General features: G+C 40.2%; 1 protein-coding gene and 1 long non-coding RNA gene across 2 annotated transcripts; both read left to right on the top strand.

Moving 5' to 3' along the window:
- Positions 1-6,324: 6,324 nt before the first annotated feature.
- Positions 6,325-6,765, top strand: LOC125023595. Its single transcript, XR_007114653.1, has 3 exons — positions 6,325-6,339; positions 6,424-6,489; positions 6,740-6,765. It is a non-coding gene; the product is annotated as an uncharacterized LOC125023595 (long non-coding RNA).
- An 8,952-nt stretch (positions 6,766-15,717) lies between these two features.
- On the top strand, positions 15,718-24,913 carry LOC125014627 (putative high affinity immunoglobulin gamma Fc receptor IC). The gene is made up of 6 exons (XM_047595907.1): positions 15,718-15,892; positions 22,016-22,048; positions 23,072-23,341; positions 23,492-23,764; positions 24,380-24,454; positions 24,891-24,913. Exons 1-6 carry the CDS (start codon positions 15,718-15,720, stop codon positions 24,911-24,913), a joined length of 849 nt encoding a protein of 282 aa, XP_047451863.1.
- Positions 24,914-25,564: the final 651 nt, after the last annotated feature.

The following is a 25,564-nucleotide window of genomic DNA, read 5'->3' on the forward strand; positions in this document are numbered from 1 at the left end:
AGATGCTCCCAGTTGTTGTTCCTGGTATGAAGTTGAAGTCTTTGTCTGAAGCAGAGTGATACGTTGTCAGTTACGTGAACTCAGTACAAACACAGTAAAAATAAATACAGTCATGATGCACTGGATATATAAAATTTATAACACACACAAATTACTTACAGTCAACAATGTGATTTTAGGTAAAGTGTTGAAATAAATATTTACTCTAAGTTCGTATGGTTGTAGGTTTGATAGAATCAAGTGTGAACGAGTTTGTATTTGCAGTAGGAGGACAGGAATTTGTCACATGTGTTCTGTGGTCAAACCCAGTGTAGTGCTTTGAGTTTTAGTGAAGACAGAAGGAGTGGGATGGAAAACAGGACAGAAATAAAACATTAGCAGAACCCAGTGTTTCTCATACTGACATGAATCTTCTTTTTGTCCTCACAGTTCACTGTTTCTCTTCATAGACTGCAGGTTCCAAGTTTTTTTTTGATACAAACAGGAAGTATTTCTCAGGTACAACCCGGGAGTGTCAGTGCTGGATGTGAGGATGGGACACACTTTTCTGTGTGTGCTGTTGTTGCCCCTGTGAGTACCAACTATTTATCTTCATACATGTAGGCAGGGTTTTGACAGGTGATTGATGTAGTTCAGGAGCCAACAACTGTGTTGAATAGTCAAGACAGATAATATTGGTTCTTCATTTGTTACATTTATTCACTAATCTGGTACCATATGAAACTGAAAAATGTCATAAAAAAACCCAGTTATTTTTTAAAATTTTCTTTATTGTTGAAGTTTTGACTTTATTTTGTGTTGGTACACTCCTTTTACTGTGGACTGCTCAAGGTCAGTTTCTCTGTTTATTATTTTTATTCATTAAAGATTATTTGGGAACGTAATTCATCCATGAATTGTTTTGTCAGTATATTTATTATTTTTAATCTATGTTCTAAACAGACTGTAGAGTCAAATAGAAGTCAGTTTTTTTTTATTTGTTAAACTGAGTAAAGTTGAGGAGAATATTTGTGTTTGGTTGTAGATGCTGTGCTGACTACTGACCCCTACTGGTCACCTTTGTTCACTGAAGAGTCTGTTACCTTCATATGTGACATGAAGGAAGGAGGAGTCACTGACTGGGATTATAAAATCTACAAGGATGGTGGAGAATTTATTCCCTACTACATAGATCAACGCTACACATTAAATCCTCTGTCTCCAGATTACACTGGTGAATATCAGTGCTGTGGTTTCCACATGAGATCATATCAGCCAAAGTGTAGTAAAACTGTCACTTTAACTGTTATCGGTTTAAAATCTTATTGTTTATTGTCTTATTCAAGTGTCTTAATTTTATAGAGTTAATATTATTTTGAATGTCATTGAATTTGAGACTTTGATCAGGACGTCTGTATTTAAAATAAAATGACTTCATGTAGCTCTGCCACCGTGTTGAATGGACATAAATCACAGCTTTCTTCAAAGTATTTAAAACAAATTATAAATATAGTGGCTTTGGGCAGTTGAAGCATCCATCCTTTTGTCAAGTTCATTAAAGTAATTGAAGAATTCAGAAAAGTATTTTATGAAAGTGGCAGGGGTTGATATGGGCAGAAAATCTGAACATACATCAAAACATTTTTTATTTTATTTATAACATTTAGATAGACCCAGGGCCACACTGACATTTAGGACCAATAACCATACCAGTAGGAGGCGAGTGACAATGACCTGCTCTGTGGAGCCCTCTGCTGGATGGAAATTGAGTTGTTCAGACGTAGCACAGACACCTCTGAAGTTCAAGTCAAAAAAAAATGAAGGAGAAAACAGAGTTATCAGTGTATCACAAGGAGGAATCTACCGGTTTCAGAGGAGGAAGAGGAGAAAAGAGTTTACTACACTGATCAAAAGTGATCCAGTCACCATGAGATAAACCCGTGAGTTCAATTATTTAGTTTGAAATATTATGATTTCATCATTATCCATTAGAAATTTAAAGATGAAAACCCACAATGTTGAGTTTTCTCTGTTGATTTCATGTTTCTATTTGTGTCCCACTGTTCACATCTGGTGGAAAACAGTTTCCAACAAGGCTGTTGTAACCGACAAACACAAAATGGCCTCAGATATTCAGAGGTGGGGAAGATCACTCTGACATGTGAGGTCCAGGGAGGGGAAGACACTGAGTGGGAGTATGAATGGAAAACCCAGGTCATCTACACACTGGACAAACAATAAACACTGGACTTTCACTGCTTCTAAGTCCAGCAGTGGAGACTACATGTGTAGGAGTAGAAATCAGAGATGAAATCATATTCTTCACAGAGTGGAAGTGAAGCCTTTACACTTTTCAGATCTGGTAAGTCATGTTTGTTGTTTTTGATTTTCTTATAGAGGTGTGTGAGAAGTGTGTCATGTCTTCAGTTTAACCATGAGTTTGACTTGATCGTCAGTAGTGATAAATAGTTTGGCCTACGACAGCCAGTCTAAAAGAATGAATGGTTTAGTCAGTATGAGGATGACAACAACACTTTTTTTAAAATAAATGTCAAAAATTTTTACATTTACAATTTTATTAGTCAAAACACACATTAACTGTGAAAAATAAGCAAAAAATAACAATAAACCATTGACTGGAGATTTGGAAATTTACCTACTTTTCTATAATTAATTGTGATTTACACGAGGGTTTCAGACAGTGACAATCATTACTTTTTTCTAAACTCAACAGCAACTAAACCAAAAGGGCCCGGGCTGAATGCTGACACCACACCATATTCCAGTAGGAGGCAGTGTGACCTTGACCCCTGCTCAGTGACGCCATTCATCTGGATGGAAATACCACTGGTACAGAGATGAGAAGTTCCAAATGAACCTCTGAACCACACAACATGCTGGTTACTATTCAAATGGACAAATGAGAGTCTCACAGGAAGGACTGTACTGGTGCAGGGAGGAAGAGGAGACCCAGTTTACTACACAGAGTACAGCGATTCAGTCAGGATCAATGGAAATGGTGAGTTTGAAAAAAGGAGGAACCAAAAAAATGCAGACATCCAATGTCTATCTTGGATACATCAAGTCATTCTGTTTGATGTTGAATTTTGTGGTCTTTTTTAATGAATCTTGAACATGAACAGTTTTCCCAAAAAAGGTGACTGTGACTCTCCAACCAACTGGCCTCAGATCTACAGAGGAGAGGAGATTACTCTCAGATGTGAGATCCCCTGGAGAAGACACTGAGTGGGAGTATGAATGGAGATTAAACCCGTTCATACAAACCTCCAAATTCTAAATGAGTTCAGGATTTAAATCTGATTCTTCACTCCACACTGGAGACTACAAAATGTAAAGGTAGAATGAAAAGTGAAAAAACGTCTTCAACAGAGTGGAGTGATTCCTTCAGTTGACTGTATTATTCCATCATTTAAATCTTTATAATAGTTCCCAGTCACCACGTATTTTAATTGTAACTTCATATTTATATCATAAATATTTTATTAAGCGATAGCAGACAATCATGTTAAGATAAATAATACCCCAAATTCACCAGACACACATGTTGAATGTAATCTACCCTCAGTACATAGTTTAAAATGTTTTCATTCTGATAAAACCTCTTTCAACAGATAAAAAAACCTGTCCTTTTCTGTGTTCCATCATGGCTGAGTCCTGCAGCCTCAGTACTCTGAGCTGTGAGGTTGAACAATCCATCTGCAGGTGGAGGTTTTATGGTATAAAGCTGTTCCTGATCTATCAAACAAGTATCAATATTACAACTATGAGCTGCTTCCTGGTTGCATCAGTGGAACTGAACAAGATTTTCCCACATCATTTTATGGACAGACACACACAGCAGGATATGTGTGTAGAGCTGGAAGAGGAGAGCCAGTGTTTTACACTGATTACAGTCCCCCCTCAGTTTGTCTGGTCTGGAGGTCAGTTTCTATGTTCATGACTTTTTTTATCTTTCTATTAACCCAGGGTTTAGTCTGCTTCCAGTAAAACATGTCTTAAAAACTAAAGACTGTCTCACATGTTACATAGATGTTGACATTTATGTTTCCAGTGTGGTTGAAATAGTTTAAGATGTATTTCATTACTTTATGTAACTCAACATTTAATTTTAAAGCTGTTAAATGTTATTTCTATTCTTATTGTGTATATTATTGTACAGTAGTTTCATGAGGTGTGACTCTTCATCATGGTTCATTTTCCAGATTTCCATTCATCAGCGTCTCTCACAGTGAATCCTGACAGAGTGCAGCACTTTACCTCTGACTCTGTCTCTCTGGCTGTGAGGGAAACTCTACTGAGTGGGAGTGAGGAGGTTTTATGATCATGGCGTCCTGTCCACACTGTTCTACCTGGGGGACAATGACTGGATCAACATGTTAAATTATCCAGATCCCAGTCTGATAATGCAGTGTACTTTGGGGGTGAGTCTTGGATCAGGAGAGTTCAGCAACGCAAGTCAAAATCACTGTCCATGGTTATAGATTCAGTTGTTCCCGTATCTTTGGCTGTAGATTTAAGTGAATATCTCCTTCTTCTGTCTATCTTCTTTTGATCAAATCATTTCTTTTACTTTTTCAGGTTTGCAGCAAAATACTAAATAGAACCAAAGTATTAGACATGTGTAATAAATTGGTATTCATTCAATTTTTTGAAATAGTTTGAATAATTTAAAATATCATCTAAAACTTTTATAATTTGTTTTATAGAGGCAGTTTTTAAATGTTTTTTTTTTTTATAAATTTAATTACTGTATATTGATGCTCAGATTAAATATTCCCTGATCTGCTCATGAGCAAATTAAACCAACATGAAGCCTTTCCCATCATTTTGTCAGGGTTTTTTAAAGGTCTACACCAGCTGTCTCTGACTGACACTAACATTTTTTGGTTGTTTTCCCGCTGATGGTATCATTCCTGGTGAGCCCTGTCCATCCTGTCACTGAGGGGGATTTCTGTTTCTCTGAGCTGCAGGTTCAGAGAACAAAAACTTTCTACTGTGTTTTTTTTATCACAATGACAAACTCACCAACATGATACCAGAGAGGAGTGATCATCTCTGCAGTGTCAAAGTCAGATGAAGGCTTCTACAAGTGTCAGTCCTCAGGAAAACAATCACCACAGAGTTGGATGGCTGTAACATGTGAGTTTTGTTTTCAGTTTATTTTTAATAGTAGCAGTGTCATATGAAAAGGCCATTTGTTAATTGATTTATACTCATATTTAATTGAAGCTCATTATTAATTACGCTGTGTCCAAGGTCTGAGAGCTCTTCATTTCTTCTTCTATTGATGTTGGACGGTTTGTGGAATTTCACTGATTTTTTCCTGCTGCTGCTTCTTTGTTGCTGTTTTGATTATTGTGTTTCCAGGTTGGTCCAACACTCTTGTCTCATCTTGATCTCATTAACAATATTTCCATGTTCCTTATTAAACTCCTTCATGCTTTAGTCTCTCTCGTCTCTGAACATCAACCCAAAGGCCCCTTTTACACAGCAACAGTGAAACCCGAATGAAACTCAAGTTTACTCCTCTCTTCTCCATGGTCCGCCTTTCCAATCATTCTTTTCACAACTATTTCTAACACCCCCTTTGACTTTTCAAAACAAAAGCTCAAGTGACTTATTGGATGTTGTCTTGATTTTCTCTGACCTGTAGCTGATGTTTGGTCTATGAATCAATCGAGGCTCTGGAAACACAGGAAAATGGTTCAGTAGAAACTTTGATTCATTTTGGAGCTGTCAGACATTAGATTATTATCAGTGACTCATCTAAACCATGGAACGTTATGATTTCAGGGGAACCAGACCATGAATCCAGAAATATTACATCTCCCTCTTCAGCTTCAAGGTGAGGAGTCACCACTAAAACTATCAAGTTTGATATTTTATTAGTTGTTATCACAACTACCAACCTCTAATAGTACTTAGAGTGTGAGAGTCATTAAATAATCTGATGCATTTATCTTAAAAGGGAGACATGACACTGAGAAGAGCTCTGACTACAATAACGTGAATCCTGAATCTTTTTCATGTGTCACATGGAGCCAGTCTCAGAGAACCGTCAGATCCCTGCCACAGTCCAGACTGTCAGCCAGGATGAAAATCAGCAGCACATATACTCCTCTCTTCTCCACGGTCAGCTCTCCGTTCAAACAAACTTGCTTCCAGAGCTGCGATTGTGCTTCAAGTTCATGAGCAGTTACAAATTTAAAAATAAAATGTTTCCTGCTCAACTAAATCGCTTCTTTAAAAATGATTTTCCTTTGTGTGATTTTCACTGACCTACAGGTGATGCTTGTGTCTACGAGTCAATCAGAAAGGGCCTTTAAAACACTGGAGATGGTACAGTATGAAATTTGATCCATTCACCAGCTCTCCAACATCATATGATTGAAATTCAAGCCAGTTCAAATGTTCTGATTTCAGTTGGACGGGCCGGTGGCTCCACAAATGTCAAATCTCAGACTGAGCTCAGAGATGTTGGACAGAGGAGTGGGTACACAAAAACATACACAAGTCAAGCAATATTGCAAATTTCAGTAGAAACAATATCAAAAACAATACCACATATGTATGTCATTTTAACAAAAGTTTGTGGACACCTGAATACCATACCTGTACATGCAGGGCTGTGATTGTTTAATTTCAGTTTCTAAACTCAGCTCAGAAAATGTGGTATTAACACAAAGTAACAGACTTTGTTTATATTGTTAAAGGTTTAGTTTCTGTGTAATCTTTTCAGGAAAACGAGGTGATCCAGGGAAGAGCTTTTCCCACTACTAGAATGTGAATCCAGACTCATCTACAGGTAAAATGTTTAGCTACTGAGTCATTTTCAATGAATGAAATGAAAATATGTCATATCATCATTTAATGCAAAAACGATAAGGAAGTTGATTAAAAGGGTTTTAAGTCGATAACTATGGAAGCTAGGTGTGTTGATATGTGCGGGGGACTGGAATGTCAAACTACATCTCTACCTCTACCTCTCTGGACTCCATGAACAGAACAAAAAATATAAAATTAGAAGCTTTGTACACTAGAAAACTGCTCAAAGAAATAAGCATGATGGATGTGTGGAGAGAACTACACCCGACCGATAAGTGTTTTACATTCTGTTCTCATCCACAGCGTATGTACTGGACAACTGAGGATGATCTTGACACTATATTTGGACAACAGACCTAAAGAGACTAAATACCAGCCTCTTAAATGACTCTCAATGCCAAAATTACATAGATAAAGAACTCACAGATTATGTGTTGCATAACGACAATGGGAAGGTGTCTCCGAGTACATTGTGGGACGCAGCCAAGGCTGTTATTAGGAGCAAAGTTTTAATGTGGTCAGCTCGTAAGAAGAAAGAAAAGGAGAAACAAATGAATGACCTGACTGCAAAACTAAAACCCTTGGAACACAGACATATGAAGTATGATGACATCGATATTCTAAAACAAACTGAAGATATGAAACAAACACTAAATAGCATCTATAAACGCCAACTGGAAAAATAAAGCTGTCTTCATGAAGCAAAAAGATCTAAAAAGCAACTGGCATGGAAGACACGTAAACAAATGGCTGAAAGATTTGTTCACAACGTTAAAGACCCCAGATTAATAAGATGCACCACGATTTGAAGACATCCAGCCTTCATTTGAAACTTATTACAAGAACTTATACGCACAAGCCCAAGCAGCTGAGGCATCAGTTGTATCAGATTTTCTATCATCTTTAGATTTACCATCAATAGGAACAGAACAAAATAATGACCCAAGAAATAACAGAGGAAAAAATAAATAAATGCCTGGAGCCGATGCTTATCCATCGATATGGTATAAACCTTCCTAGAGATCCTTGTCCCAATACTTAAAGAATGTTTTAATTATGTCCTTAGAGGGGCGGTGACTCTCCTGGAGACGAGCTATAATTTCAGTCCTTAAACCAGGTAGAGACAAGACAGAACGTAGCTCGTACAGACCCACATCGAACTAAACGTAGATTATAGATTCTATGCATCGATATTAGCAAAAAGAATGGAAGATATTGTCCCAGATCTGATTGACTCAGATCAGACGGGTTTTGTGAAATACAGACGAGCCCAGGATAACGTGCGACGTGCTCTCCACCTCGTTCCTCAGATGAGAGGCAGTGATAGGGAAGCCATAGTCATCAGCCTTGACGCTGAAAAGACTTTTGATTCTGTTCGGTGGGAACATTTATATCTAGTCCTTAAATGTTTTGGATTCAATGATCAGGTAATAGGATGTCTGAACTGACTCTACTGCAGCCCCACAGCCACAGTTAAAATAAGTGGGTCCTTATCTAAAACGGTACGACTTTAAAGGGGGTGTTGTCAAGGCTGTCCTCTGAGTCCTATACTTTTTGCTCTTTTCAGAGAGCCACTGGCACAGGCAGTAAGAGATAAGGATATAACCGGCGTATTGACTGGAAACACACAACTTAAAATCTGCTTGTACGCAGACGATATTTTAATGAGTCTTTGTAACCCTGAAATAAATAAGTCTCCCTAAATGATTGTGTCTACTTAAAGAATTTGGTACATACACAAACTAAATTCACACAAAACCCAGACGTTGACGTTTAACGTAACCATCTAAAAACATTTAGAGAGCCTGTAAATTCAAGCTGACTGGTGACGTAATTAAATACCTTGGAGTGCACAGACACTGTTTATGATCAGAGCTATAGCTCCATAACAGCCGACATCAAATCAGATCTAAGTCGCTGCTCATTATTACCAACAAATGTGTACAGTCGCATAGACGTAATTAAGATGAATGTACTGCCCAGACTCCTGTTCCTCTTTCAGTCATTGCCAATCAATGTACCTCCAATCAATGGCCCTACACTGCTTGGAAGATTACTACAAAGCAGCACAGCTATGCTTCCTGGTCAACTGGTGTGATCCAGACTTAGATGTAAAATGGAAAGAAATAGAACAAAACTTCATAAATGCACCTCTACCATCTATATTGGGAGACAATACCCTCCAGAAATAATATTTACATAAGTCTATTAGTTGGACTGTGACTCCTCTAAAGATCTGGCACAAAACCTCAAAGACCCAAAGTTAGAAAGAAATGCATGAATATCACAGTGGGTGACATCTGACACAGATTTCACAGCAGCCAAACTGGACAGCAGATTTACATCCTGGATAAATCGAGTATTACCTCATACTGTAAGGTCTCTACCAACTCATATTTTAACTTAGGGTTTGAACAACTCAGGAAAAAACAGGATTTATTTAGATATTTTCAAATGAGAGATTATTAAAACTCCTGAAGAGGAGGGAGGGAATCTGATGGGATATTCACCGATGCATATACAGGAAACCCCAGCAGAAAACTGATCTCCAGGATTTACTCAGCTTTACAAACAGACAGAGGCCTCTCCACACTGTACCTGGGAAAAACATGGCAAGATTCTTCATAACTCCTAAAATGAAAATGAAAAATGCACAGATCCAGTAACCAGTTAGAAACATCCAGACAAGCTCATCTAGACACTATCTGTTTAACTTGACTGTTGCTTCAGGTGCAGCCAAAAACTTTCCACTGGTTAAATCATTCCCCATGAGAAAGTCAACCACCTTCATCTTATACTAAGTCTGATTCCACAAAGACTTTATGTAACTGCACATCAATATCTTTCAGGCCAAAACCTTCTACTGTCACTTCAGAACCAGCAGTGAATCCATTATGAAAGGGTAAAACTCCCTCCTCAATGAAATACTGAGAAGCAACCCTCTTAAATGAGGGTCAGAACAGTTCACAACAATATCCTGTACAGATGTGTTTAGTTCTCACTGCACTAAAAGAATAATAATTCTTCTCATTTCCCATATATTAACCTCCTAATACAGACCTCACAGGTTTTATGATTGTCTTGTGTTTACATCTGACAGCCAACAGAGGGTGCTGTTCACTGCTTTATCTTCTTGACTGAGGTTCATCAGACAGTAGTAACCACCAGTGATGGGAATAACGGCTTTAAAATAAACGGCGTTACTAATGGCGTTACTCTTTTCAGTAACGGGGTAATCTAACTAATTACTGTTTCCATCTTTATAACGCCGTTTCCGTAACTGAAAATTAAATGGGCGCGTTACTTGGTTCTCAGTCTCAATCGCACAGGTGATGATTGGCTAAGGTGGAGTAAACTTTTACGATAACCAATCACAGACAAGTTAGAAATGGACACGTATAATGATTTGATGGTTCAGTGGCGTAGCCCTGTTTGAATAAAGTATTCTGAGGTTGTGACGGAAGCTTAAAGTTAGCAGACTGGCTTCTCTGAGTTGTAATGGCAAAGTGCGTTCCTGTTAGAACGCAGTCTATAAGTTCCCCCAAGACTTAGGTGAAGAATAAAGAAGCAGGAGACAGTCCTTCTTTATGGCGCTTTCATCCAGTGTAAGCAAGGTACACAGATGTGGTGGTTGTGGTTATACGTGTGTGTGCTTCTGGAATAAACCGAAAATGAGAAAAGCCATCAATAAAACAGCTCACGATGTGTTTAACCATAACACACAACCTGAAATAATAATAAAACAATCATTAGCATGAAATATATGATATGTATATATCATATACAGGAGAAATATCCATGACATAATATATATGTCACATATTTAACTGACAACATAGAAAAACGGTCAGTGGCATAAATATAACATAATCAAATGACCACTAGTGGCTGGATCTGGCTAAGTCACCTGCTCTGTCATGCAGCCTTCAGAACAGAGGTGATAACAGTTCACTGTGAGTCACAGAGCCACAAGATTCCTCTTAGGATGATTTGGTTGTGGAACATTACCCCTCTGATGCATGAATTATGATATCCTGAGTCAGGATTTTGTTAATGTGTTTTTACTGTTTTTAGGGCATGAAAAAAACAAACAAATATTAACTTTTTTTTCAAAAAAAAAAGATTTTCAGGAAGTTACAGACATGTCCATGCCAGTTTAAACATAATGGAAGAATTAACCAAACTGATATTTATCATAAATCCATGAGCACTTATGTCATTGTATGCTTTGGAAAACACTTTAACCTACTTTCAGACACTTTAACATTCTATAGATCTATTGCTAAAACCTAAATAAGAAAACAAACATGTCAGCTAAATTCATGTTTCAAAACATCTCTAAAAAGAACAAACAAAAGTCACTGCATCACTGATTTTCTTTAATGAACCTTAATGAAAGTTGGCAAAGTATCCAGGGCACAGTGTCACACTGCACTGCATGCAGATGTATTTGGTCTTCCGTGTGCATGCAGCATCGTGGCATCTGTTTGCATTTTTGACCTGGGTGAGTTTGGGCCAGTGATTTCCTGTGCTGAACCTGACCTCACTTGGTACTTTGGTCACTGTTATGCGCTCTGCTGGAGGTGGGGTCCCACTGGGTCTTCCTCTCCTGCTTTGCTGAAGGGAGCCAGCATTTATCAGTGCACGGGCCACAGAAGCTTTGAAGATGAGGAGATTCATCTTTTCCCATCCAGACATCAGGCAACAACAACAGCATCAAAAACACTCGCATGTACCACAGCTTGTTTCTACGTCTGTGGGGATACACTGACACACACACTGGTCAACAAGATCCACCCATGTGTTGATAAAGGGCCACCGAGAAGGGTCTTTGGACACTAATCATCATGTTTTCTTTCTTGAGCCATCTTTTGGCCACATCTTCAGGGGACTGGCACAGGTGGATGCCATGTGGATGACTGAACTGTCAAGCCAACGTGTGACAGTGATGTTTCCATTAGTGCTGACAACAGAACAGGCCCCTCTTCCTTCTTCTTTCATTGTTTTTCACTCTTGAGTTTCTGACTCACTCTTTTCACTCTGTTTGCTCTGCATGTGCCTGTGCCATAGATGCCTCGGTCTTTCAAGGCCTCAAGGAGTGGAATGCTGCAGACAAACTTGTTAAAAAACACCTTGTGGTTTTTGTGCTTTCTGTCGTCACAAAGGCGCATCACTACATCTCCAGCCATTCCTAAACCACCGCTGTGACCCCTATTTGCTGAGCCCTGGTACACTTCAAATCTGTACACATAACCTGAGGACCCTGCCCTCACCCACACTTTCACTCCCCAGGGTTTGGGCTTTTTGGGTATGTATTGCTTGATTGACAGTTGGGGCTTCCCAATCATTCCCTTCAGGCATTTGAAGGGAATGATTTGCTCATAAATTGATTGGGATTCTTCGAGGTCTGCTGCCGCCAGGAATGTTTTCTGAAGTGTACTTGGCACTGGTCTTACTTTGAAGAGCCTATCCGTGTTTGTTGGCTGGTAAGTATGGTTATCCACAAAGTGCAGATAACTCTGAATTTACTCATATCTGTTTACAGACATGGCATCTGCAATTATTCCAAGACGAAGGCCATCCTCACTGGACCAGTACATCCGTGCCCTAGGATATCGAATGTACCCCATGACCATGTTGATCCCTAGAAAAATGTGAATTTCTTCACTTGTCACTGCCAGATTTTCTTTCCATTTCTGCAGAGCATACATGTTGTGTTGTGTACAATCTCATCAATGAGATCTATGGGAAACAGTTGCCTAAAGAAATTGACTGGTTCTCTTCCCTCAACATTCACTCTCCAGTCTCCTAGAAAAGGGGGCAAGTCTCCATCAAACTTGTTGTCTTTGAGTTTCCAGACATATTTGAGGGCTTGAGTGCAGGCAGGTGCCTTGTGAACATTTCTCTGGGCAGGTACCATGCAGACATTTTCCACAGCTCCCTCATCATGCAGACCTCCCTCTGCATCCTGGCCCTCATCATCTTGACTGTCAGCATGCTGACTCACTGCATCCTGACTGTCTGCATCTCCTTCATCATCCTCATCTCCTACGTCTCTATTGTTCTCTGGCGGCCGCTCATCATCACTGTTGTCACTATACTCATCTGCACTTGTGGTCTAAAAATATGACAAATTGATCATTTTTACTAACACAAACTACAACTAATCTGCACAAAAATGCAGATAAAAATGTATATTTTTTAAAACTAACTTATAGGCATACCCAAAATGAAATGAACTGCAACCAAGTAGTCATGATAAACGATGAATCAAGATGGTGGCGCCCTGGACGGCTGCGGCTGCATGCGCTCTCAAGAACTTGCGAGCATTTGAACAAAATACGGTGTCTAGCACGCTAGAAACAGTGTATCCATCCAGTAGTTTCGCTGACTCCCATCATGATGAAGTTCTTTGAAAGGCTGTTAAAAGAACACATTGTCTCCAGACTCCTCTCCACATTCGACCCGTTCCAGTTTGCCTACCTACGGAACCGCTCCACTGAGGACGCCATCTCCTCCGCTCTTCACCTGAGCCTAGCACCTGGAGGAGAAGAACACCCATGTACGGATGCTGTTCCTGGACTTCAGTTCAGCGTTCAACATGATCATCCCACAGCATCTGGAAGGAAAACCGGGACACCTGGGCTTCAATACCCTCCTTCACAACTGGCTGCTAGACTTCCTCACCGACAGACCTCAGTCAGTCCGGGTCGGACATCACACCTCCAATGTCATCACCCTCAGCACAGGCTCCCCTCAGGGCTGCGTCCTGAGCCACTTGCTGTTCACTCTGATGACATCCTCAGGTTTGCCAGCAATCACATTGTGAAGTTTGCAGATGACACAATGGTGGTGAGCCTCATCAGAGACGACAACGACCTGGACTACAAAGAGGAGGTGGAGCAGCTGTTGGGCTGGTGCAGAGACAACAGACACAGACGACCTCATGTATCAAAGTTGCGTGCGCCCGGAAACGTTGCGTACGCCCACATCAACGTCAATGTTCAGATGTATCAAAAGTGAATTGACCGTGGAAATGGGCGGTGACCTCCGCCAACATCAGCTATTGTTCCTTTGGCGACACTAAGAGGCGACGCTGAGGAACTGTCAATAATGTGAAATCAAGTAGTTCTCGGAGGATGTGCACATCAGAGACATATTAGTGCGCAATTAACACACACGTGTTTGTAACCATTGGTGGATATAAAAGCATGTGCAAAGTGATGAAGAAAGTGGTATTAACAATGGCGGCCTTGGCTTTGTTAGAAGACCTCGCAAATTGTAGTATTAGAAGTGAGAGAGTGTTTAGAGAACGCGAAGATCTACAAGCAACGGCGACAACTGGTTGTCAACTGGTTCATGAGTCGTTTTCGTTTACCGAGGTCGGTATTACTGGAACTGTGCGCAGAGCTGCAACCGGCCCTAGAGCGCAACACAGTGCGGAGCCAGGGGTTGTCCTGCCCACACAGGTGCTGACCACTCTGGGGTTCCTGGCAATAGGGGTTTTCCAGCGGGAACTGGCCGACCGGTCAGGAGTGTGTCAGTCAACCCTGAGTCGAGCCATGCCAGCTGTGTGGGACGGGATGATCAAAATGTCATCAAGGTACATCAAATTTCCATACAATGCTGTTGAACAGGTCAACATTAAAGCACAATTTGCAGCAAGAGCCGGTTTCCCCAATGTAATCAGAGCAATTGACTGCACACACATTGCTATAAAGGCGCCATCACAGGATGAATTTGTTTTTGTGAACAGGAAACATTTTCATTCTATAAATGTTCAAATAATATGTGATGCGCAAATGCAGTTCACGAACATCGTAGCAAGGTGGCCTGGTTCAACGCATGACTCGTTCATTCTGAACCGCATGGTTGGGAACAGGCTGGAGGCTGGCATGGTGCGCGATGGGTGGCTCAGTGAGTAAATTTATCCGTTTAATTGCCCCCTGGCAAGCTGCAAGCTGCCGGTGGAAAGGGTGGAGCTGGTGGGACCGGTGGAGACAGCGGGGTGCTCGGTGCCGGCGGAAGTGCCCTCTCCTGGGTCATTGTCTTTTCAGAAATAATGATAATAAAAAAAATGAAGTGACTAAACATGAGTCAATGTGTTTAATATCCTGCAACTTCACGCACGAGCTATGTGTATTGTGAACAGCCTATTGTACGACCAGTATAATGATAATATTTGTTTAACACATTTACCTTGGGATGATCTGTGTCACCTTCATGAGCTCCCACAACTCCGAGGAGAGCTGTGTCACCCATTATGGCGGCCACTCTCTGGTTGAAGGGGGTCAGTTCGTCCCCTCCTGACCCCCCGCCCGTTGCGGTCACGTTTCGGTGGTGTGCCGAAATCCTCCGTTTCACCTCCACCTTCATATCGGACCATTTCTTTTTATACTTCAGTGTGTGCGCGCTCCTCTGATCCTACGGCATTCACAGCCTCACACACAAGCTCCCACTCACTCCGCTTTCTTTTTGAGTTGATGCCCAATGACAGGCTACCAAACACAAAGTGTCTACGTGTCTCCACTTCATTTAGTAATACTTCTACTTCAGACTCGGTGAAGTTCCTCTTTTTCGCCTTACTCATTGTGAAAACCAGATCGTGCAGAGTGGGGAATCCGTGATGCAGGGGCTATTTAAATTAATTTACATATTTAAATTGGGGCGTGGTCAGGGAGGAGTTTGGCACTCCAACATGTGCGCTCAATTTCACGTTGATTGGGATGTACAAACGAATACTGCTTGGATCCAGGCACACGCACACTTTGATACATCTGATTTTTTTTTTGGGTGGACTCCAGTTTCTGGATTTTAACGCACGCCGTGTTTCAGTGAGAAATCCATGCAAGTCTTTGTACATGAGGCCCCTGGTCTGTGAACACCACGTCAATGGTCAAGAGGGCACAGAAGCGCTTTTACGTCCTGCGGAGGATGAGGAGAGCCCACCTGCCCCCGCCCATCCTCAAGACGTTCTACAGAAGCACCATAAAGAACATTCTGACCAGCTGCCTCTGTGAGGTGTGGAGGCTGCAGCGCCTCCGACTGGGAGAACATGAGGAGAGTGGTGAGGACAGCGAAGAGGATCATCGGGGCCCCTCTTCCCTCCATTCAGGACATCTCATCACAGCGCTGCATGTCGCGAGCCCGTAACATCATCAGTGACCCCTCACACCCCCACCATGGACTGTTCTCCCTGCTGCCCTCTATAAAGAGGCTCCACAGCATCCGGTGCAGGTCCACCAGGTTCTGCAACAGCTTTGTCCCCCTTACAATCAGACTGTTGAATTGTTGAACTCTTAACTGGACTCCGCTTCACACATATACATAACTTTTAATGCCATTTTGCACCGTTATTTTGCAGTGTGAACATTGTTGTACATTGTTGTACATTTTTGAACATTTTTTAAAACAGTTTCTTCTTGCACTATGATACATTCCTATCGCTGCTGCACTTTATATTGTACTTTCATTGTAATTTTATTACATTGTCGTGAGCCGTATGCAATGAAATTTCATTCTGTTTACACCCTGTGCATACAAAATGACAATAAAGTTAGTCTAAGTCTAAGGCTACATGACTTATGTTGGAACTACTTAGCAATGCATGACGTTCACTTTGTTGGACACATGGTTAATTGCAATTTTCTATTCATTTGAAGTAATATTTTCAAAACTAAAACAATAATTATTACTACTTAGATACTCCTACATATCATCATATTTTTATTTATTTATTTTTAGCTCTAGGGTTCTCCTGGAATAGAAGGATTGACAAGATATTTCAGCAGTGGTCAACGTGTGTGGCTTCCTGTCGGCCATCTTGTATTCAGAGGAGGTTCACTTGTAGTTACAACAACTAACCACTAAATGGAGGGTGGCAGCAGAGAGCATTCTAATGGCTGATATGCAACTCCTTCATAGAAACCATTGTATATGGTAGGAAATGACTTTTAAACAGCTGTCCACTGTAGTGACCGCTATGAGCCAGAGTTACCTTGATCAACGTACATCACCCAGTGTTTAGAGAATGTTTGTGTGCTGGTTTATATCAGGACAGATGAACAGTATCAAATCACTGTACAGTGTTTATTTGTTGCATAGACATTTTGTTCAGCACCCACTATTTAATGTATTCAACCTAACACCACACTGATGTGAGGCAACTGTTGAGACTGGCAGTTTAGCAACAACAGCAGGAAATGCAAATGTATATAAATAAGTAAGTGAGCACAGTGAATGATGCCTGTTGTCTTCTTGTTAACACATTACCTGTGGTTTAAGTGTGATGATGCCTAATACTGGCACTATCACACCTCTCTGTGTGAAGAGGAACTTCACACAGTTTCTTTACAGGCCTTACTGAGTGAACTGTACAGCACAACTGAACAACACACAGGTTCTTTCCGTGCTTTGTTTAATTGATTCCCCCTCTATGTATAGAATCTCTGATGTTTCAGTCGAAATAAAAGTTAAACTAAAGAATGTCTGTACTCTCTGCTCAGTACTCTCAGCGCTCCATTTAATACATGGGCCAGATGTAGATAAATGCAGAAGGATTAAACATTAAGTTTGGAAAATTCATTTGGTCAATACTGACCCTTTCAGTCATTATCTGTGTGCATTGTAATTCTATATACATACTGTATGTTGGTATGTCTCCACAACACACACTTCATCAGTACACACTGTGTTGATGCAACAGCAGCAACTTCTGCAAAAGACACAAACTAATAATATCTGCTGCAGTCAGGAAATGTAGGTGTGTAGGTGTAGGCTGTGGTCAAGTCTATAGTGGTATAAGTGGTTTGACCTTTTTGTAAAAGGGAAGGAAGCACAGGGAGGTTATACTACAAAAGACAAAAAAGGCAATGTAACTTGTCTCTTTGCAGTTTGAAGAACAGTTTGACATGAGCAGTGCAGCACAGTGAGACAGAGCTGGATGTGGAGATGGGACAGACTGTGCTCTGTGTGTTGGTCTTATCCTGTAAGTACATTTATGACTTTTCTGTTTGAACGGTGCGGATCAAGTGAGTGAATGGAGAGGATTACAGATATCACTGGTGGAATTTGTGTCTCTGACAGTCTGAACAGAGCAGACTTTTATCAACATGATGCCTGGTGCCTGTGTCTTAACCCTGTTCACTGTTTAAACCAGGGATGAACTCAGCCTCTGTCTAAGTGCAAACACGTGTTATACATCGATGGAAAGATTGAATTCTTGAGTTTTAGGTACCTGCTCTTATTCTTATGAAGTTCGAGCCAGTTGCTCCGTGCGTTAAGAGTGAATGATGTGGAGGTTACGACGTCCAATGCGTCTCTGAGCTGGTGATGTGTCTAACAGAGACATTTGTAGCGAACGAAAAGATCGAGTTGTCTGGGAGAGAGACGCTCTCTGAGAATCTATCTTTAAAAAAAAAAGTCCATGCAGGCTGGGGCGGGACTTTACTTGATGGGCACCTCATGCAGCCAATCCCATGTGAGGACAGACTAGGCTCATACCATTGTGTTCGAACGACTCCAAATACATAGTAGTGGTGTGCGATACTGCATATTTTGGTATCGACCCGATACCAAGTAAATACGGGCCACTATCGCCAATACCAATACCGATACATTTCAATGAGTAAGGTGGTACTGGATGCGTCATTGAATTGCTAAATCGCAAAAGTGTATTTGTGATGTTTCCTTTTTATTAAATAGTTAAAACCCAGGACAGAATTCGGACAAAGTTTATCATTAAATAGAAAATGCTTTATTATTAAGAAAAATCTTAAATAAAAGTAAACCAGTAAAGAAATTAAAAACAATCAAGTACTGTTGAGAATATAATACAAAAAATAAATTAAAATTCCCAACAACAAAAACAACAACTGGTGAAAATATAATAATAATAAATAATATGTAAACAACATAACAACCCCCAAAGCCTTTAGTTGGTCTGTGCAGAAAATAGGTTTTGGTTACAGGTTTTTGTTCAAGAACAGTATCATATTAACATTTTTTGCTTTTAATGCACTCTGTCTGTGCCCTGTCCCGCTTTTGAAAAAATCCTCTCAGCTGGCACTGCTGTTGCAACCACTGCCAGGTATTTTTTGGCGAGTTTGCTCGGAGAGGGGAATGTTTGTTCATTGTTTTTCCACCAAAGTACTGGATCCTGATCTCTAGGAATTGGCCTTTCCTCAGTGTACCTGCGCATCTCAATTATGGCATCAGTGCCAGTTGTCTGATGCTGGATGAAACAGCCCCTCCAGACGAGCTTGAGGTAGTTTCAGGATTTGGGGTAGAGCTGTTGGCAGAGCTGGGAGCAGACATGGTGGCAGATGATGAATGTGCTGACATCTCACGGCCTGCATTTCAGTTAGAAGTCGAGCTTTTACGCAGTCAATGTTTGCAGAGTCACGGAATCCCAGGTTTTTAAATGTGTTGTCCTAGAAGGTGCAGACAGCAAGCCCTTAAAATGTTTCAATAGGGTTTAAACGACAGCGACAGTGCCCTGACAGCTTCCAAGGAGATAGAGGACTATGGTAACTGCATCCTTTTGCTCAAGCACTCTCTCCCACATGTAGAATATAGAGTTCCACCTTGTCTCAACTGCCTGAATTAGTTTTTGTTCAGGGAACTTCTGCTGCTTCTGCATGTCTTTGAGCTTGTCTGCAGCTTTAGTGCTGTTGTGAAAGAAAGCAACAATAGCACTGCTTTTCTGCTTGAAGCTCAAGCCAGTCAGGCAGAGCTTTAATAGAATCTTTCACCACCAAATTTAAAGTGTGTGCAAAACATGTTTAAATGTGCCTGTTCTGCACTGAAACAGGAGCGGCGAGTCCGGCGACATGGCTGTTTCCTCTTTGTCGAAACCGCAGCATTGCAAACAACAGCGGAACTTAAAGTAAAGGATCGATCGCACCAGGCTAGTATCGATCCGATACCGACTTGGTATCGATACTATTAATACAGTGTATAGTGATACGGGCCAGGTACAAGCAGAACAACAGAGGACAATAAATATAAATTAAACAACAGTTTAACAATAGTAAGTGTACTTTTTTGGAACAAAACAAAATGCATAAAACACATGAGGCACATGAGGGCTTTGAGGGCTGGCAACAAGGAAGAGGTGAGAACTATAAAGACACAGTGACGTGTGGTCAGCAGAGAAAAAATCATCACGGAAAGAAAAAAAAAACATATTTAAAATCGCTGAGCAGCGAGCTGAGCCTCACATTGGATTATCAACCCTTCACTAACTGTATATAATAATAAAACGGTTCAAACACATTTAATATATGAACTGATTTTCCATAGTTTAACCGATGTATATAATGTACATTTTTTGTCACCAACTGTATGTGTGTAACGTGTTGCGTGTGCTGAGCGATCATACACGGCTGAGAAGAGGTTCTAGGTGAGGCAGGCAGTTCTCTTTCCTCATGGCAGGGGGCGCTCATGATCCCAGATATTCGTAAGTGACAGCAAGCTAGGCTAGGTATGACATACAGTTAGCAAGTCCAGTGCAGCGATCCATTTATTTTTTCCGCTCTCGTCCAGCCTGACTTCCAACATGGAGGACTACATTTCTAAGCTAAAACAATCTTCTAAAGTGGACTTTCAATCTAAGCAGGAGATAATAATTAAAGGAAGACCAACAGCGGAGCTGAAAGGTTTGCTTCAGACTATGAGACAGAAGGTTACCCGCTCTTTTCAAACGGAGTGGTATACACGAAAAGACTGGCTGTGTGGATGTCCTGCTAGAAACCGCCTTTTCTGCTTTCCTTCCCTTCTTTTCTCAACTTGTGGCAATGTCTGGACTCAGATGGGATTTTGTGACTTGAAATGAAACACAACCCATAAACTGCTGCCAATCAAATGGCAAATAAGCTACTCTGTAGAGTGCATATATTTGTAAATCTGATTCTGATGAAGTCAGTGCCTCACCAGCCATGAACCTCAGTGCACGTCACTGCAGAGACACCTGAAGATGAAGATCAGAGAGGCTCAGGAGGAATACAGGAAGAAGATGGAATGGAGGGATGAATACAATCACTGGTCTCAGGACAGACGGCAAAATAGGAATGGACCAACAAACTCAATCTGTTCTGTGATACCACAGCCCCTTCACCCCCTATGAACAACACCACCATCAACAACAACTCCTCCATCAACACCTCAATTGTTCTGTCCCCAACAACATCTACTCCACTCTCTCTGCTCACTCTCCCTGATGGGGCAGGGCTTTACACTTACTCTTTTCATAAGGAGTACATGTGCTCCTAAGAATTTCGGGGGGCAAGGGTGACATATGTTTGAGGATAATTAGTATTTAAGTTATTACTATTAGTATATTAATGTAATAAAGGACAAATTCCTTTAAACCAAATAAATTGTTTTATTAATGACTTTCAAGACAAAAAAGACATTTGGGACAGAAGGGCCCCCTTGAACAGCACTGGTAATTAGCTGCATTCATTAGCTTTGTTTCTATGAGGTTCAACCTCAACATGCAGACAACAGACGTGTGTGTACATTTACATGGCTGTGTTAGAAACAGAAACTCAATTAATTTAAGGCGTCTTAAATAGCCCCATCTAACCATAACCACCCAAAGCTGTTTAATTAAGGTAATAACAAAGTGAAAGGCTAATTGCTATCTGAGGCGCCTCGGCCCCGGTTTAATGCTACTTGTCCTGCCTAAAATATAATATTAATTTATTAAAGACAGTTATTATCTGATTGCTGGCTTCCACTTCCAGCTCTTGGACGTGTAAACACAATCGCATCATGGTTTAGAGCAACTTATCGTTTCTGTTTTGTCCTTTTATTCTTTGGATAAATTGATACAAGCTGTATTTTTATATAATCTTTTTCAGGATAAAACTTGTTAAATCCTTTGTGTACTATACAAATAAATGGATTAAATGCGAATTGCAAAATAAAAAAAATTAAAATTATGAATAAAAACTTTATCGAACTATCTCTACGTATAGCTATTCCAAACATGTTGTTTGTAATAGTACACGAAATTTGGGACGTTGGTAGATCCAGCCCTAAGACTGTATATGTATATGGATTTGTTATTCTCTTTTACTTTTTGAATATGTTGTAAAGTTTCATGTTTCTGGATCAACTTACAAACTCCAGCACTAAGTGCTTTGTGATTTATGAGCTTCTAATGAGGTTTTAATCTTTATTCTAGTGACCAGTACCCTCTTCTATGGAAACGCTCAAGGTGAGAAAAGTCTGTTCTAATTTTCTATGTATATATGTGTGTATTCTGTAACATTGATCAGGTGGTGGTAAAATTTAATGTAACATTGAATAAATATCAGAACCCAGGTTCCCCAACAGAACGTTATATTGTAATGTTGGTGGTTTCAATGTTGTGGCTGACTGGTGGACAGCACTGCTTGTATCTGCTATTCTCCAAAACTGTGTTGCACTGTGAGACACCTTCTATGATTTGGGGACCCATGACCCCATCACTGCTTCACAACTGCAGAACAGGATGATGTTGTGTATGTCTGTGGATGTGTGAAAATGAAAGTTTGTCTGACTGTTGGCGTAGGAGGTCCAACAGGTTTATTCCCTCACGCCATCTACCCACACTACCTTCATGATCTGAGACACAACAGTGAAATGAGCTTATACTTATCTGGACTGTTTGTATCTGTTCAGGGAAATACAATAATGTGTTGTCCCTGAGTGTTTTCTGACCTTTCTCCTCATTTATTTATCTGCTCCTGTTAACAGTGAACAGGAGCAGACTGATACAGCTTCAATGCAGCATCATGACAAGAACGGACCTGTTACTGTTCACACACAGACACAGTAGAGTCAGTAAAGGCTGAAATGTTTGAGCCTCATCATTGAGTCTAAAGCCACTGAGGTGACTGAGAACCCACATAACCAGAGGAAGAATGAATGAAACTTGGAGAGATTTATGGAGCTACTGATGACATATTCACTCCAGTTGATGAACTAATTGTCCTGACTCTGGTTAATGTATCTTTCATAGAAACAACTGAGGTTCAACAGTTCAACACTAGATGGAGTCTGATGATATTTGTTGTCAGTTTGTTGCAGCAGTTTTTTTTCTAAACCAAATATTTCAGTTTTATTTTGTAGCTGTTGAGTAACATTACAGAGGGACAGCTTATATTTACATAATAAGCTCTGAAGTTTTGACTAAATTGATAAATTTTTCAGTTTATTCTGTTTTTTACTCAAACTGAATATGTTTTGTTGATAACAGTTTTAAGTAAGGTCGTCACAGTGATCCTTCAGCCCAACTGGCCTAAGATATTCAGAGGAGAGACAATCACCCTCAGATGTGAGATCCAGGGAGGTGGAGGAACTCAGTGGACGTATGAATGGAAACAAGACGAGTTAAACAAACCTCCAACATCCAGAGAATACAGGATTAATGGAGCTACTGAGTCTGACAGTGGAGGATACAGATGTAGAGGTAGAGGAAACTACTATTTAACAGAGTGGAGTGATACCATCAGACTGACTGTATCAGGTAAGATGAACATCTATCATCCATATCAGTGTTATGTAGGTTTTTGTGTTTTAATAATGTGTTGGACAAACATGACAAATACACAGCACTTGAACAAATACTAATCTGTCCTGATCCTACACTTATTCTGTTTCACTTCCAACTGAACAGCAAATCAACCTCAGGCCTCACTGACAGTCAACAACAGAGTCATACCAGCAGGAGGCAGCGTGACTCTGACCTGCTCTGTGGAGCCCTCTGCTGGTTGGAGGTTCTACTGGTTCAGAGGTGGATCAGAGTTTTCTACAGCTCAGACAGTAACATCTGGAACATCGTCCACCTCTGTGAGTGTTTCAGAAGGAGGCATCTATCACTGCAGAGGAGGAAGAGGGGACCAAGAATTCTTCACAGCAGACAGTGATGCTGTCACAATAGAGGAAACAGGTGAGTGTTGTGTTTTTGTTCTGAAATAAAGCCTCTTGGATCCATGTTTAACAGTAACATCTGAAAACTGTCAAGGTTGATCTGTTGACTCTGTTCTTTAGTTTAACCACATAAGAGATAGATAAAAGACTTGAGATTGGGATTATTTTAACAAAGTTCATTATAAAATGTATTATATTATAATTACATATTTGTTTTATGCTTTTGTTCTAAGCTCAGTTCTAACCCTAACAACAAACACTCTTTACCTGATACCTCTGTTTATCAATATTTTAGAAGAAGAGATTTTGGCACCAACAGTAAATAAATAAATGAATAAAAAAACAAATTACAATGAACAAATAGTAATTATATTTAACTTGTACTGATCTGTGGATAATTAGATGTTTAACCTGCCATCATGTTGTCTAATGGTTCAAGCTCCACTTACACACATTAAACTTGGACTTGATGCTAATATTTTGATAATTCTGTCATCATTTTTCATTTCACTTTGCAAATCTACTTGTTACAGAAGGAGAATAAATGTGGTTACTATCAGAAATACAATGGGATTTATTTCAGTTGATTTGATGTTTCTTTTAATCTCCTGTCTGGATGTTTTCATGTGAACAGTTTCCAGTAAGGCCACAGTGATCCTTCAACCCAACTGGCCTCAGATATTCAGAGAAGAGATAATCACCCTCAGATGTGAGATCCAGGGAGGTGGAGGAACTCAGTGGATGTATGAATGGAAACAAGACGAGTTAAACAAACCTCCAACATCCAGAGAATACAGGATCAATGGAGCTACTGAGTCTGACAGTGGAGAATACAGATGTAGAGGTAGAGGAGACTACTATTTAACAGAGTGGAGTGATACCATCAGACTGACTGTATCAGGTAAGATGAACATCTATCAGTTATATAAAGTTTTATGGTTTTACAGTGTTTTAATCTAAAGTCAATAAAACACTTTTCAATATTGTAGCTGTCTTTTTATTCTAGTAGCAACAGAGCTGAGAGGCAGCTTGTGGTTTAGTTATTAACATGAACAGAAATCCTTCACATTGAATCTGGAATAGAAACAAGAATATTAGAGTAACTTATTATGTGCTGTACACTTCTCCATCCAACTCTGATCCAGTCCCTCCAGGAAACTCTGGATAAACATGTTTAGGAGAAACTCCATCAAGTGGAATGTAACTAAAAATGTACAGAGAAGACAACTTTGTGTATCTCCCACCTCCACTCACCAACTCCTAATATCTAAATAATTAACAGAAGGGTCACTAATTTAATTACTATAACTAAATGAGTCAGTAGATGTTTAAACTGTGATTATTTTAACAAGTTGATGAGTTACATTCAAATTATTTCCTTTTGTTTTCCTCTAAACTCAACAGCACCTAAACCCACAGCCACTCTGATAGGCAACAACAGACTCATACCAGTAGGAGGCAGCGTAATTCTGACCTGCTCTGTGGAGCCCTCTGATGGATGGAGGTTCTACTGGTTCAGACGTGTCTCTGGTTCTTCTCAAGCTCAGCTCATAAGAAATAATGAACCAGGGAGAAAGATTAGAGTCTTAGAGGGAGGTGTGTACCACTGCAGAGGAGGAAGAGGAGAACCAGTTTACTACACAACAAACAGCAAAGAAGTCACTGTTATGGAAAGTAAGTTTAATCATTTCTTCTGGAATAAAATAACACACACTATTTAAATGTTCATCTGTTGATCAGTTGTGTAGAAAGAGACGTTCAGACCCAATCAAAAAAAAAAAAAATGAGCATTAATAAATAATGATTATATCATCAGGAG

This window comes from Mugil cephalus, chromosome 1, assembly GCF_022458985.1.
Source record: "Mugil cephalus isolate CIBA_MC_2020 chromosome 1, CIBA_Mcephalus_1.1, whole genome shotgun sequence".
NCBI classification, from domain to species: Eukaryota; Metazoa; Chordata; class Actinopteri; order Mugiliformes; family Mugilidae; genus Mugil; species Mugil cephalus.

Excerpts from the sequence above, each read along its gene's own strand:
- LOC125014627 (XM_047595907.1), top strand. The coding sequence starts at position 15,718 with ATGGTCAAGAGGGCACAGAAGCGCTTTTACGTCCTGCGGAGGATGAGG. Across the intron at positions 22,049-23,071 it reads CTTCTATGGAAACGCTCAAG|TTTTAAGTAAGGTCGTCACA; the intron begins GTGAGAAAAGTC and ends TGTTGATAACAG. Across the intron at positions 24,455-24,890 it reads AGAGATAATCACCCTCAGAT|TCCCTCCAGGAAACTCTGGA; the intron begins GTGAGATCCAGG and ends ACTCTGATCCAG.